The sequence below is a fragment of the Citrus clementina genome, unplaced genomic scaffold (genome assembly GCF_000493195.1).
Source record: "Citrus clementina cultivar Clemenules unplaced genomic scaffold, Citrus_clementina_v1.0 scaffold_8, whole genome shotgun sequence".
NCBI lineage: Eukaryota > Viridiplantae > Streptophyta > Magnoliopsida > Sapindales > Rutaceae > Citrus > Citrus x clementina.
This window is the reverse complement of record NW_006262022.1, coordinates 18,306,629-18,321,541: the sequence shown is the minus strand read 5'-3', so window position 1 is coordinate 18,321,541 and position 14,913 is coordinate 18,306,629. Positions and strand designations below refer to the sequence as shown.

Here is a 14,913-nt window from a genome sequence, read left to right as displayed (position 1 = left end):
TTATATATTCATGAATTAAGTTTGTGCCACGAATTTTAGTTATTAGACCGCATGATTCACTTTGGATCCGACATATAGGCTGAGGCAGGTCATGTCATTGATCAAAATTCATATATTGTGCACATAATAACTTTTTTTTTTAAATGAATTTGAATCCACTCTAGTCTTCATTGTGCTCACATATTAATAGCCTCTTATATCTTGTGCGTTTATAATAGCGATTGGTTAAAATTTACTTAATACACATTTTTACATAATGAAAACCGATTACTGCTTTTTAAAAAGTCAGCACAAAATTCATCAATCAAAGAATATTTTGTATCATCTTAGTTAGTTTAAGCTGAGGCAACTGTGTAGTCTTTTTCTCCCTCCTTGACTAGTGCAGTCTCCATCTCCAATTTCGTAAGAAAGATCCAGTAAATTAAGCGCAAATAATTTTGACTTATCATGTGAAATCTTGAAAGTTTTAGTACCATTAATTCCCTCCTCCTTGCCTGAAACGTCATCTTTTTGGACTCTCATGGTTCATGTTCTTGGAATGTGATAAAAATGGCATACGCAAAAGTTAATAATCCACGAACGAATCATCATTTATCAACCAACTATAAAGCAATAACACTACAAAAAAGTTTCCAAGAATGATAAGAGACAAAAATTCCATGAATGATCAAAACAATAATGATTCATCATCATTTGTGTATATAAAGTCAGTTTATATTGTCACCTCATCATGAGACTTCCTCATGCATTCAAATTTTATAATCTTACAACTATATCTACAAAAGAATGATCGATATATATTGCGTTACATAATTCTCTTAAGAAGATGGGTAAGAAGACAACAAATGAGCAGGGACACAAGGAGAATCCCTCCAAGCCCTAGCATTCAACTTGAGAATCTCCCTAGCTCTTTCCTTTGTCTTAACACTAGCATCAACTTGTAGCACCAAACACAACTTGGACACAACTCCCACTTGCAACATCTCTTGAAGAACCCTAGCAGTTGCAGAAAACTTACAAACCGAACACAAAATTCTCACAGCCCTATCACTTGCCGCATGCGAAACCCTAAGTATTTTCTTTGAAACAACAGCCAGCCCAGCTCCATGCTTCAACAGCTCTGCCCTCCCCTCAGCACACCGGCACAGCAGATCCAATACGTTTAGCATTAGTTCACATACTCTTCTCTCCGTTACATCAAGAAGAAGATCTACCAAAACCGAAACGCCACCACCTTCGACAGCTTTGATCCTGTTTCTTCCCCATGGACAGAGCTCAACAAGAAGCTTCAATGCTGCCTTGGAAGCCTGCTGTGAGAACTGATGATGGTCACGCAAAACGTTTACTATTTCTGTAAAGAACTCCTGCTTAACGCTGATCAACTGAAACGGATCGGCCACTTCAAAAATAGACTTCAATAACATTATAGCATAAGATCTTGATTGGTAGTTCCCACACTTCAACACTCGCATCAAAGACTCCAAGAATTCTTCGCCATTGTTGATGACGATACTCTTCAAATAGCTCTCAGAAATATTCAAATGATAAAGAATGCTCAATGCCTCATCGCATTCATCAGAGCCAGCATCACTCTTTGTTATGATTGTAGCCAAGAACTCAATGGCGCCAGCAGCTTCAAGGCAACTCCTGTTTCTCTCACTTTGAAGTGTGATCGATCTTAACCTTCTCAAGCATTTGCGCCCCGTGCTGGGTGACTTCTTGGCATCATTGAGGATTTTAACGATCTGGGTTTTGTCGACAGGCGGCTGCGGGGTTGGGATCCGTTCGATTCCATGGCAGGCATTGATTGTGCACCAAGCTTGAATCAACCGGCGAAGTGTGTGATTCGGTGTCGTCGACGTCAGATCAGTTTCTTGCAACACCTGTTTTGTGACGGGGCAAGTGTTGTTCTTGCATAAGAATAACCATCTCTCTATGTTCACTCTATCGTATGTGATCCCAGTTGAGACAGTAACCGGATCTCTCATGAGTTGCAACGAAATTGGACAAAGAAAATGTGCAGGAACTTCAATTTCTTCCATAATCTAAAATTAAAATGCTTGAAAAATTCTTGGACTCAATGCAATTTGAATGAAAATGTGAACTCTGGAGGGTATTTAATTTATACAGAATTGATGTTGGGAACCATAAAGTCAACACACGGAAAATTAGGGGATGTGGAATTAAATAAGACCTTTTCCAAGATTTTGGAAGAAGTAAAGCTTATAGAAATTCATAGCGAAACCGAAGACTTTGCGTTTTGTGCAATAAATACATGAATGGTGGCGTCGGTGATGCAAATTAAAGCACGCAGCAGGGCAGGAGCCCTCAATTTTAGAGAGCTTTTGACTTTCTGTTTCTAGAATTGTTTTGTTTATTTTTATTATTATTAGTAAAGTTTGAGCTAATTTATCCGGTTAGCAGGAATGGAATCGGAAATTACTTTTAAAGGGGGCAACTTTGAACAACAACAGGCACAAATTTTTAACAAAATATTACTTTTTGGGCTGGTAACTTTCGGTCTTTTTTAACTACTGGAAAATCATAAAATAGTTTAATTCTTTAAGGAGTATATGGCAAAGGCTTTGACTTACAAGGGCAATGATAATGAGTCATACAGGAGTTTAAGCTTGGAGTTTGTTTGTTTTATGTTTGAAATCTTAATTTAGTTTAATTTAAGATGTTTTGATATTTGACTTGTTTGTTTTTGTATCTAAAGTTTTATTATAAGATATTTTTATTGAAATGTAAAAAGTAAAATTTCATGACTTTTATCTGAATGATAAAGTGTCTAAATGAAAAATCAATTTCTTTCCTCACAAATACTCTCATTAAATGTATTTATTTCCTACCTAACTATTATGTAAAACTAACCCTTTAATATTTATTTTTCGCGATATTAGAATTTCTCTTGACCTCAACTTTTACTTGGTCTTAAATACTTAACATACACTCAATTTGAATTTTAGGCAAATTCTTTATAGTTAGATAATAATTTTTTATGTATAAATGTTATGTTAAATTGTAAAAAATATCAAAATTATTTTTCATAAATTATATATCAAATGCTTAACTTGTAAATATTTACAATACATAAATACTATTGTACTAGATAGCGCCGTAAATATATACCTATTTAAATTTCCAAGTGTATATGACACTTCAAGGTCATAAATGTAAAAAATATTATATTTAAGATATTTTTAGTTTATAAGAACAAACAACCTACCTCTTACAATGTTCGGATTTCAGATAAAAAAAATAAACGGTTCCTTAGTTAAGTTCATTAGGATCAAATTCTTTTAATTCAACGGGCATTTATCCAAGTAATGATAAGCATCCTAAATTTTCTATTTCAAGTTTTATTTAAATAGTGTAGCATTTATTAAATGATTGATAATTCTTTACACGAACCAAGTGAATTGATTGTAATATCTTACCAACTAATTGATGAATGTCATATCATATATTATAGTTTATTGGAATAAAAAAATTTTGAGATGTAAAGTAATAGTCGATTTGACTTTGCTTCCCCTTACATATCATATTTGCTTTAGTTTTAACTCAAATTACATCGTAGACTATGTTACTCTTGAAAAAAAAAAAAATCAACAATTATAAATGTAAAGATAAGGACTGACTGAGTAAATTTAAGAATACAATGGGGATTAATTAGAGGTAAATTGATCCATATCATAACGATTAAAGTGGAAATTACCCTTTAGTTTCTCGGCAGGGCTAGCTTGGCTGGTGCCGACAACCAAGCTTAATTATATTCCCTCCACGCATTGGCTTGTAATTCAAACGTTTAATCTCATGGTTTCTGCCTTCTCATGTATTCCCTCCACGCATTTCATGGTTTCTGCCTTCACAATTCTGCCATCTTAATTAATTTTGCTGTGACATTGGCTTGTAATTCAAGGATTGAGAGTCAATTATATTGAAAATGGCGGTGATGATCTCGTCAAATAGGAAAGTCTAATCTCTCCAAACTATCAATTATTCTGTTAACGGCAACATGAAAAAAAATGATATTTTTAAAAAATTTATATTAAAAAATAGTAAATTTCAAACGTTTCAATTTTTTTAAATCTACCGATCTTATCTTTAAATAAGAGAGTCTAACAGAAAAATATTTTAAATTTTTACTTCTGAAATTTAAAATTTTATTAATTTCATACTTTTTAATTTTTTTCTTGTTTATTTTTTGTGAATTATGTCTGATTTCCATACATTCATATTTAAATAGAAAAAGTGAATTATTGTGACTTTTTATCCAAATGAAAAAATGTTAAAATGAGAAGAAAATATTACATTGCAAAAATATCTATTAAATTACAAAAATATCTCTATTAAATATACTTACTTTCTTAAAACCTAATCCCTTTATTTATTTTGACTTATAAGGAAATAAATGTTAAATAACAGATCTTTTTATTTATCAAAACAAAAAAATACCACTTATATTCATATATTAAAAAAATAAACATATTATTCAAATATTTATATTCACACCCATTCAAACTTCAATCAAATTTATATCTACTCAAGTTTGAGATAATAAAAAAAACTAACGGTTCCTTAAAGTGAATAACTGGTGCACAATTCAAGATGCAAGTGCATCGATCATAGACTGTACCTTATCCTCATATGCAAATTCAAAGTAAAAACTTTGTAAATATACAAAAAAAACTTGTACATATCGTGTGGACAACGCGGGGGAGGGCTTAGAAATTGGATATTGCCTATGAACATGTGCTGGCCAGTCAAACAACAACTGTTGCTTATTTATTTGACTTGAAGATCTAAGTATTCGCCATTGGCATTGCCACTGGCCTGATCAGCTATTCAGCCGTGTCCTTGGGATTCATCAGAATCTGCCAGTTTTGTATGTCTTGTATTTGTTATTAATATTCATTCACCATTCCATCTTTATGCCATCTGCCTACAAAATCTGACTTCATGTCCTTCTTAAATTTATTTATTTAGTTTTGAGATTTTATTAGTTGAATCCTTACTATTTGTTGAAATGAACTCAGAAACCAGAGATTTCATGAATATCCAATTTTAAGTCCTTTTTGATGTATTATTAATTACTATTTATTTGGGACTTTGATCAAGTTCTACCGTTATTTTAAAATATAAAAAAATGGACTAAGGGCATTTTAGCCGAATCAAAAGGAGTTCTCTCCATTAGTATTTACTTCTGTGAAGCATAAAAAATTTATTTTTAGATATTAAAAAAATTAATTTTTTTTAAATTGCTATCAACTGATCAAACTCTCGAAGAGATAAGATCTAATCAAGAAAAATGAAATGTATATAGATAGATGATTATAAGCAAAGGAGCTTTGGAGATGAGATTCGGACACATAGGCAAGACTTGATCATATTTGTTCTAACTAGCTAGTCATATATTTGCATAATATTTAATAAGCATAAAAAGGGTAAAATGAGATGGCCTGGATCTATTGTGAAAATTGATGAAGTATTAGTTTGCTGAATGTATATCGCTGCAATTATGGATAAAGTTTTCTAAGTTGTTAAATGGTTTTAAATAAGAATTGAGGACATAAATATTATTTCATCCTATGGTTTAACTAAGTAATAATCTTCAAGCCTTTGTTACCAATAATTTTTAACGGTCGATGAGTCGAACTTGGTAAAGGACCTCAGTGGAGAAAAATGGAAAAGTGAACCCTTCAGTAAGGCAATTGTTGAAACTTCTGGTTTCTGACTTCATTGTAACAAACAACAGGGACTCAAAAACTAAAAACCATTTATTTATTTATTTATTTTGCATAATTTATGTTTCATTTTAATTTATGCGGAGTCAGACATAGACTAACAGTGCACAAGGATCCTACAAAAATTTATGTAATTTTTCAAACTGGGAGGTGCATCAAAGTTTGATGAAGGCACGTTAATGCGATTTAAATAAGACAACAATCATGTTATTGGTTGACCATTTCACATTATTGTTATTATTATTTTAGAAATTTTAGAAAAAATAAAAAAAAAAAGAAACAAAATGCTTATTAGACTGTTCAAACGGTAACTGCCAACTGCTTACAATTGTGTTGTTTTCTATGACCGTTTGCAAATTTTTTAATATTTTAACAAATTATTATATGAATAATTCGGTACAATAGAATGATTATTCACAAAGTTATTATTTGACCTTTTTACAGTCGCTCTCTCTTTTAGCAATTCAATAAAAAAAAATCATGATTTTACAATGTAAACTTACTAGATATAATTAAAAATAATCTGTAATACGAAATCGCAAGAGTTAACAATTTGACTTTGACCCTGACTTTTTCCCTTGGATTAAGTTAAAGAAGGGAGGGGATCAGTTGAAAAAATAAAATCTTAATTAATTAAAGATCCAACTGATTACCACAACTGTAATCATAAATACACAGTTAAGAATAATCCAGTTAAAGTTCAATTCGATTCATTATATATATATATAAATGTCAGTTAAATAATATGTATAGAAATCATTTGACAAAATTTCTTTTAAATTCATTAAATATATATATATATATATATATATATATATATATATATATATATTATTACGTATATATAATAATTGATAACTAAAACAGTTTCTTATTCTATTAGTTATTTTTTTATTTTAATGTAAATAATAATCATAATCTTTTTAAATTTAACAATTTTATTTTCTAATTGGATAAGAATAATTTTGAAACTGAAACCCCTTCATTGCGATCTTGATAAACATAATGGGCTTGATATGTCTCATAGACAAAATGGATCTGAGGTGATGTCATCGCAGGCCCAAATACTAATGGGTTTCTTGTTCGTTCAAAGCCTGTAGGTCCGCTCTCCCCAAGACTATCGTTGCCCGCTTTTGCATGAATGGAGTTTTCAGGAGCGGTAATATTTGTCCCCCTAATTTGTTTTATCATCCCAACTTTTAAATTTAACATATATATTCCTAAAAATTCCTGCATTGACACAAGTTTGACTTTAAATTATATCATTCTTATGCAATTTTGACTATTAATCTGAACGGATATGTGTGTTAGTAATGCTAATTTATTAATTAGATAGCTATTATTATTATTATTATTATTATTATTATTATTATTTATCATATATCAATAGATATTTCAATTTGGTGTAGTGCTGGACTGAATATGATTACTGAATCTTTTCAGGATTTGCATGCAGCTTAATCATTCCATTTGATTAATAAAGGACCCTCAAAAGGGGGACAAGAACAGGTAAAATGTGAACAGACAGTGTTATAATGCAAGCCATAAAACCAACAAAAAAGCAAGAGCAATTCTCATAACTAACAATCAAATTTCAATATAATATCAATTACGTGTATGAATATAATTGATCATTCCTCTCTAATTTGCCCCACCCCCCAACCTTTTCTAGTTCCACCACCCGACACTAACTTTTTTTCCACCATAAATTTGTATCCACATTTCAAGATTAATTACAAAATATGCTAATGTTTTTTAATTATTGCTTTGTTATGATAATGTTTTTTACTATAATGGCAACATGATCTTGCAAAATTTTCACGTTTATCCCCTGTTTCTTTTATTTTTTAAAAAAATGATCCGAAACATCTTGTAGTTACTTCTATTAAAAAAAAAATTACAACTTTTTTTTCTTAATCTCGTGAGTTACATAGATATCTTCACTAGAGCTGGTAAACTTTGATACGATCCGATTATCCAATACGAAAAAATGGATATGGGTCGTCAAATTTGATATGGGTCTTCAAATTTAACACGATTATTAAATGCGCTGGGTTCATGTCCACATGATTTTTTCCATATCGGGTTAGGGTTAAAGTTCTTAACCCATTTACCTGACCAATGACACGATTTTATGTTCTTTTTTAAATTAATTTCTAATTTCTTGTCATTAAAACTTAAATATTGGACATGATTCTCTCTTCTTTTTTTTTTTGGAAGGGTAGATATATACACAATATTTTATTTATAAAATTTTATATAGATTTAGAACTTTAACAGTGTAAATGTGTAAAATATTGGTACAAATGTATATTTTATAATATTGATATATAGTATTATTTACATATATATAATTAAAAACTTTAATAGTGTAAATATGTAATACTTTGGGGGTGTGTATATGTGGGTGCGTATGTGTGCGTGTGTGTGTAACATTTGTTAAATATGTAGATATTAAACTGGTTATTGAGTAACATGTTTATTTTCCGTGTCGGGTTTAGGTCTCAATATTTTGATAAGATTATTAAATGGATCGTGTTTGGGTCAACCTAAATTTAACACGACATGAAGCTGACACGACGCGAACACAACCGGTTTTGCCATCTCTAATCTTCACTATCTCTCATAAAAAAAATCTTTTTGAAATTAATATTATTAAGTATGCAAACTAATGTGGTTTATTATCTGAGGGTGCTACTACAGTACATGCATGTATCTCATACATGCATAAAAAATAGCCATTTGATTAAATTGGAGTAGATCAAATGGCTGAGATTTTTTATTATTATTAAATATGAAAGAAATGGAAACCTAAAAAAGCAGTAAACATGAAACATGAGACCAATAAACATGAAATACCTACCATTAACTTGAAACTTGGATCATTAAACTTGAAACCAAAGGAACTTGAAACTTAGAGTAATGAACATCGAACTTGAGATCATTAACTTGCAACCCCGAAAATCATGCAATTAATGGACCAATAAACATGAAACGCATACCATTAACTTAAAACTGAGACCATTAAACTTGAAACCAAAGGAACTTGAAATTTAGAGAAATAAACATGAAACTTGAGGTCATTAACTTGCAACCCCGAAAATCATGCAATTAATGGATTAATAAACATGAAACACCTACCATTAGCTTGAAACTAGAACCATTAAACTTGAAACCAAATGAACTTGAAACTGAGGGCAATGAAAATGAAACTTGGGATCATTAACTTACAACCCTGATTAATGGACCAATAAACATGAAACACCTACTATTAACTTGAAACTGGAATCATTAAACTAGAAACCAAAGGAACTTAAAACTTAGAGTAATGAACATGGAACTTAAGATCATTAACTTGCAACCCTGAAAATCATGCAATTAATAGATCAATAAACATGAAACACCTATCATTAACTTGAAACTAAGATCATGAAACTTGAAACCAAAGGAACTTGAAACCAAAGGAACTTGAAACTTAGAACAATGAACATGAAATTAGGATCATTAACTTGCAACCACGAATATCATGCAATTAATGGACTAATAAACATGAAACACTTACCGTTAACTTGATTCTGTAACCATTAAACTTGAAACTAATTTTTAATTATTATAAAACTAATTTTTTATTATTATGTTTCCTTTATTATTAAAAAATTATTATTTTATTTATTATATTATTTCATAATATAATATTCATTTAAAGAGCAACCGGTTGCTCTTTACCAGTTGCTCCAATTTTTTTTTTAATGTTTGGCTGCCAAAGAATGGCCATATTTTTTTAATTTTTTTATTACCCGCATGCATGTGATACATGCGGGTATTGTAGCGGTGGCCATTATCTGATTGTCATATCTCATATTATATATTTTACTTTATACTGTTGAAAATATGGGATATGTGATAATAATATAATAACGACATGTTAATTTATACTATATATAAAAGTTTTTATACAAGAGTTTACATATACAGTATTAATTATTCTTTTGGAATTCTGACAATTAATAGATTCTAAAATCTCAATTTACTATCAATGCAAATGCGAGTTTATTAAAAAAAAATGCAATTTTTATTTATTTAAGTAGATGTGCTTTGAGAAAATAAATTAAAGAAAAAAAACGTTATGTTTGCATATTTAAAGAGTATGTGAATGTTAACATGGTTATTGAACTCGAATAATTTGGATGGCGTTTGGGTTTAGCGTAAATGGAGCCGAAAAACTTATCATGCAAGAGAGCAAGAAGGAATATAATAGGCCACGACGTTAGCAAACAACTATTAATGCTTGTTGGAATATGATGATGATTTGCAATTTATCTTTTTAAATCAGAGAAAACATAATTATGCTTTGCTTTATTGTTATTATATTTTTGTGGTATCTATCAATATGTGGTCGGCCAAATTTTATCGACCGCTTAAATGTGATAATGTTTTAATTATTATTATTTGAAACTGTAATTTAACGAATATGCACTTTCCGACCAAAAGAAGAATTGAAGAGGATATGCTAGAAAGTGGAATGACATAATAAAAAATGTGAGCTGAAATGTTCCACATATGCAGTGCAGCTCATTAGAATGATTCTTCTCTAGCATTATCCAATGTGTATGTATATTATGCCTTAAAATTGCATGAGATAACATTTCGATAAAAATATCGGAGTAGGTATAACTAATCTTTTCCATCAAGACAAATTAGTCTTTTCATATTATTTTAAAAATTTTTAAATTATTTTTTTGGTTAAAATAACATTTTTCTTTCTAAAAACATGGCTGATGCTTATTTCTGTCTTTTCGTTGTTAAAAAAAAATTAAAATGAGATAGAAATCTTGTGCGTTTTAGATTGAAGTTGGGTAGCTGTATCTTAAAAGGTACATCACTAAAGTATTTGGTAGAAGTTATGTTGATATAATTTTTCACTTGTCTAATAGAAAAATTATTATATGCTTAATAATTTTGTCAAAATTATTATTTAAAATTTATATTCATTAGATATTATTCATTTTTGTTTCATAATTATAGTTTTTTTTTCACACAGCACCTCAATCCAAAACAGGATCATAGGCATTTGATAACAATTTCTAAAAATTGAATATTGTGTAATTTTTTTAAAACTACAATAAAATGTTGGAAACAACCGAGGCTAGGTTTTTTTTTTTTTTTTTTTAAAAAAAAAGAACTACATTTTTTTAACTAGAAGGTAACGGTCTCCGAACTATAGTATTTATGATTCTAACATTTTTCTCACATTCAAATTTCATTTGGACTTTATTAACATGATCTAACATAGACGACCGGCTCATTTCATTATGTGTGAATTTATCTTGTGTCCAAAATTCTCATAAGTCTCAATCTTGTTCTAAAATTATATTAAGGTATTGTTTGATCTGAAAATTTTAGCTCTCTTTTTCCATAAATAATAATTAAATAATACCAAGAATTCCAATATTCGAGTTCAAACAAACGTGATAATTTCTTAGTAATAGTCAAATCATGTTAAACATTAATAGCTAATCTGATATGTTGCTGTCAAATCAATTAAGGGATCATTTGGGATTGTTTTTTTGAGATTTAAAAGTGAATTTGGAAATCTAAAAGTTAATTTTAGTGTTTAGTTAAAAAAAATCAAAATTACTTTTGTTAAATCAATCCCTTTTATAGCTGATTTTAAAAAGTAAGGAATGAGTAGCTTTTAAATTATGATTTTTAGAATCAATTTTATCATTTAATAAAATTTCATAAATATCCTTAAAATTATTACCTAAACCCAAAATTATTCTTATTTAAATTGGAAACAAAATCAATATTTTAATAAATTTTTATATAAGTCATCACTATAAATTTATTAATATCAATTTGTTGGTCGAATTATTATTAAATTTGTTTCACTATATTACAAATTTAATTATCAATTGTTTTAAGGTAAAAAAATAAAATCCATATATTATAAATTTTATTTTGAGTAAAAATTATTATAATACACAATTAAATATATTATATGTACATGTTTTTATATGTATAAGTAAATTTTATCCAACATTATGTATTTTCTAATCATTTGTTTTCTTTCAGCAGTTTAACAATAAAATTTACCAAACGTTTATAACTACTTTCAAAACTCACAGTGCTTCTGAAAAGAAAATTTACCAAACACTTAACTGATTTTCTTCACAGCTGGTTATTTATACAACATAACTAACAACAATTATTTTAGAAGTTATAGTATTTCCAAACTAGCCCTAATACTCAAATGTTGAGATTCGTAGATTACTCAAAATAATTAAAGGTGCGTTTGGGATTGAGGTTGGACAGCTGTAGCTTAAAAGCTACAGCACTAAAGTGTTTGATAAATACTAGCTGTTGTAGCTTGGAAACTATGTTGATGTTATTTTTCACTTGTATCATGAAAAATCTATTATATCTTTAATAATTTTGTCAAAATTATTATTTAAAATTTGTATTTACTACATATTACTAACTTTTATTTCATAGTTACAGTTTTTTTTTTCACAGCAGCTATAACTTAAAAGTTACGGCACGTCAATACCCAACGTGCCCTAAAACATCTAACCAAACATGCCCTAAATATCTTACAAACGGATTAGATTATTCCCCAATATATACTCTCCGAAAATGGAATAAACCCAGCTATATGGTATTTTCAGAAATTCCCAGACATGCAGAATCCTGCAAAATTAATTCATCCCATAAAAAGAAATGAAAGGAAAAAAATAATTAAAAAAACTGTACCAAAGTTCACACGTGTAAACACAGATAGCAAGAATCCACCAAGATTCCGCTAGGCTGGCTAGCAACTAGCAAAGCAAAGCCACAGCCACCGCACAGACTCACATCATAGTGGGCTAAAGGGCTTGGACCACATCACGAACCAACCAAACGAATAGCCCCAAGCTCAAGCCTGAGCTGTATACGTGTCGTCTTAGCCATTTTGCCAAGTGTCATCCTCTCATTTGGAGTCCAATATTTTTGGTTGCGTCAAATATTCTCTCAAAAATTTTTTTTTTCTTTTTCCTTTGTTTCTGTGCCACCAGATTTGTTGATGATAGTAGATAGATAAATGATCCAATATTCAGCGTCAGTAATAATGGGATAAATTTTCTTGTGATAATGAGAATAATAATCAAAATGGAGTGGATGTGAGCGTGTGTTATAAAGCCATTTTTTCGTAATAATAAAGCTTCATGTAAAGCAAAACACATGTTGCAGGTATCTAGCCTAGCTCCTCCCCCTTCTCTTTTTTCTTCGGCTTTTCTTTACAGTACTGCACGTCCTTTTCCCTTGATTTTTCCCGGAAAATTCTATTTTCTAAGAATATTTATCGGAAAGCAGAGGTGATGCTCCTGCTCACATCATCTGATTTAACCAAACAAAGTCACATTGTTTGAGATAGATATGAGTTTACTTCGCGTTTAATTATAATCAGCTTTTTGCTTTGCACATTAGCAATTGATTATTTGAACAGACAAGAAAGCTTTATGCATGCAAAGTAAATTTGTTCTTTTATTTTATTATTTGGCACTATCTTTCAGGAATTGCATGCAATTAATTACCTTTTTCTTTTTAATATCTCCCACTACTATACGGTATCAAGTCTCCGTTAGTAGGTATTGCTGATGGCGAACTTAAAAGTGTTTGGAAAGACATATAATTAACACCATTTCATCTCACAACTGTTCAAAGAAAAAAATCTATAATATATATATCTTTAGTATTTTTTTCAAAAGAATTGTTAAAAACAATATATTTACGATAAACTAACTAACAAATTTTATTTCACGGCAACTGAGAATAAAGTCGCAGCATCATAATACGAAACAGAGCCTAAATAAATTATAATTGGCTAACGGGGACTAATTCAGGGACCGACTAGTGAAAATTATGGATTTTGATGAAACCCTAATTATAACACGGTGTGAGAATCAAGATTTTTACAAAGATCAAAGCTGTTTCGCTCTGTGATGATTCTTGAAAATGTTCCTTGAAAATATGCTTTGAAAAGCAAGATCGACGTTGCAGTATTTGTTTGGTCCAGCGGACCAGCTCAACAAAACCTTGCAGTACTCCATTATGATGATGATGAAACTATTGCATAAAGAAAAGACACTGATTGGTTATCTCCAGACTCTGCAAATGGATTTTCTTTGTACCGGCTTTATGCCAAAATCTTCAATCTTTAGTTATTTGTAGGGCACCAAGATTTTCATTCGTGGCCCATAAGATCGAAAGGGTACTACTTAGTCAAGCAAACGTACATCTTTCAAATGAATGCGTATATATTAATATACCAAAGACTAGGAATAATTGATCTTTGATTGAATCAAAGGACATAAGGGACTTTATATTTGGGGTCCATTCAGAAAGCAATTACCTATTGTGGATCAGCTACAAAGGACACTTCAAATGCTTTAATATAGGGTTTTTTATATGCTTAAACTATAAACTGCATGCAATAATTGTAATATTATTTGACCTTATTATGTGGATGTTGTTATAAAGCTCAATAACTCAAATATAATAACTTGAGCAACTTTGTTCTTCTTTTTAATTCCTTTAGTTACAGCACAATTGAAAAGAAGACAGCGTTATTTGACTAGACTTTTCAAAAGGAGAAAAATTAATTAAATAACGAAAATTATACCATGGTCCGTGCAGTTATATTATAAATGTTTGACGTCAATCATGAACCCACAGGCCATCATTAGAGTGATTCAAGCTACCCTCCAATTAAATTACAGAAACGCATCAATTTATAGAAAGGTTTATGATTGAATGTCACCTAATTTTGCTTAACTTGGCCTTCCGGGCCCAGCTCTGGTTACTCCTTTTATTCTACTATGAACAGATAACAGATTACAGATGTGCTCCGACAAGATGGAGGAAATAAATTAGTTTTTGCTTGTATAGTAATAAAATAGAATGCTCAAGAACATGGATGGATAATTACGTAAAGCATTTGATAAAATGTTAATAATATTTTGAAGTGGTAACAGGATGTGAACTAACCAGAGCATTACCATAAATTAAAATTGCTCTAAGATGTTTATCATTTAAGATCTTCAAAATAAATGGAACCCGAATTTCTAATATTATAAATTTCATAGGTTATAAATATTGCTGTAACAATATTATCAAACAAAACCGC

At 29.9% G+C, this 14,913-nt stretch overlaps 1 protein-coding gene across 1 annotated transcript; it reads right to left on the bottom strand.

The window, feature by feature from the left end:
* Positions 1 to 818: 818 nt before the first annotated feature.
* LOC18035506 (E3 ubiquitin-protein ligase PUB23) lies at positions 819 to 2,042 on the bottom strand. Its single transcript, XM_006424023.2, has one exon. The coding sequence runs from the start codon at positions 2,040 to 2,042 to the stop codon at positions 819 to 821; it is 1,224 nt and encodes a 407-aa protein (XP_006424086.1).
* Between the last annotated feature and the right edge of the window lie 12,871 nt (positions 2,043 to 14,913).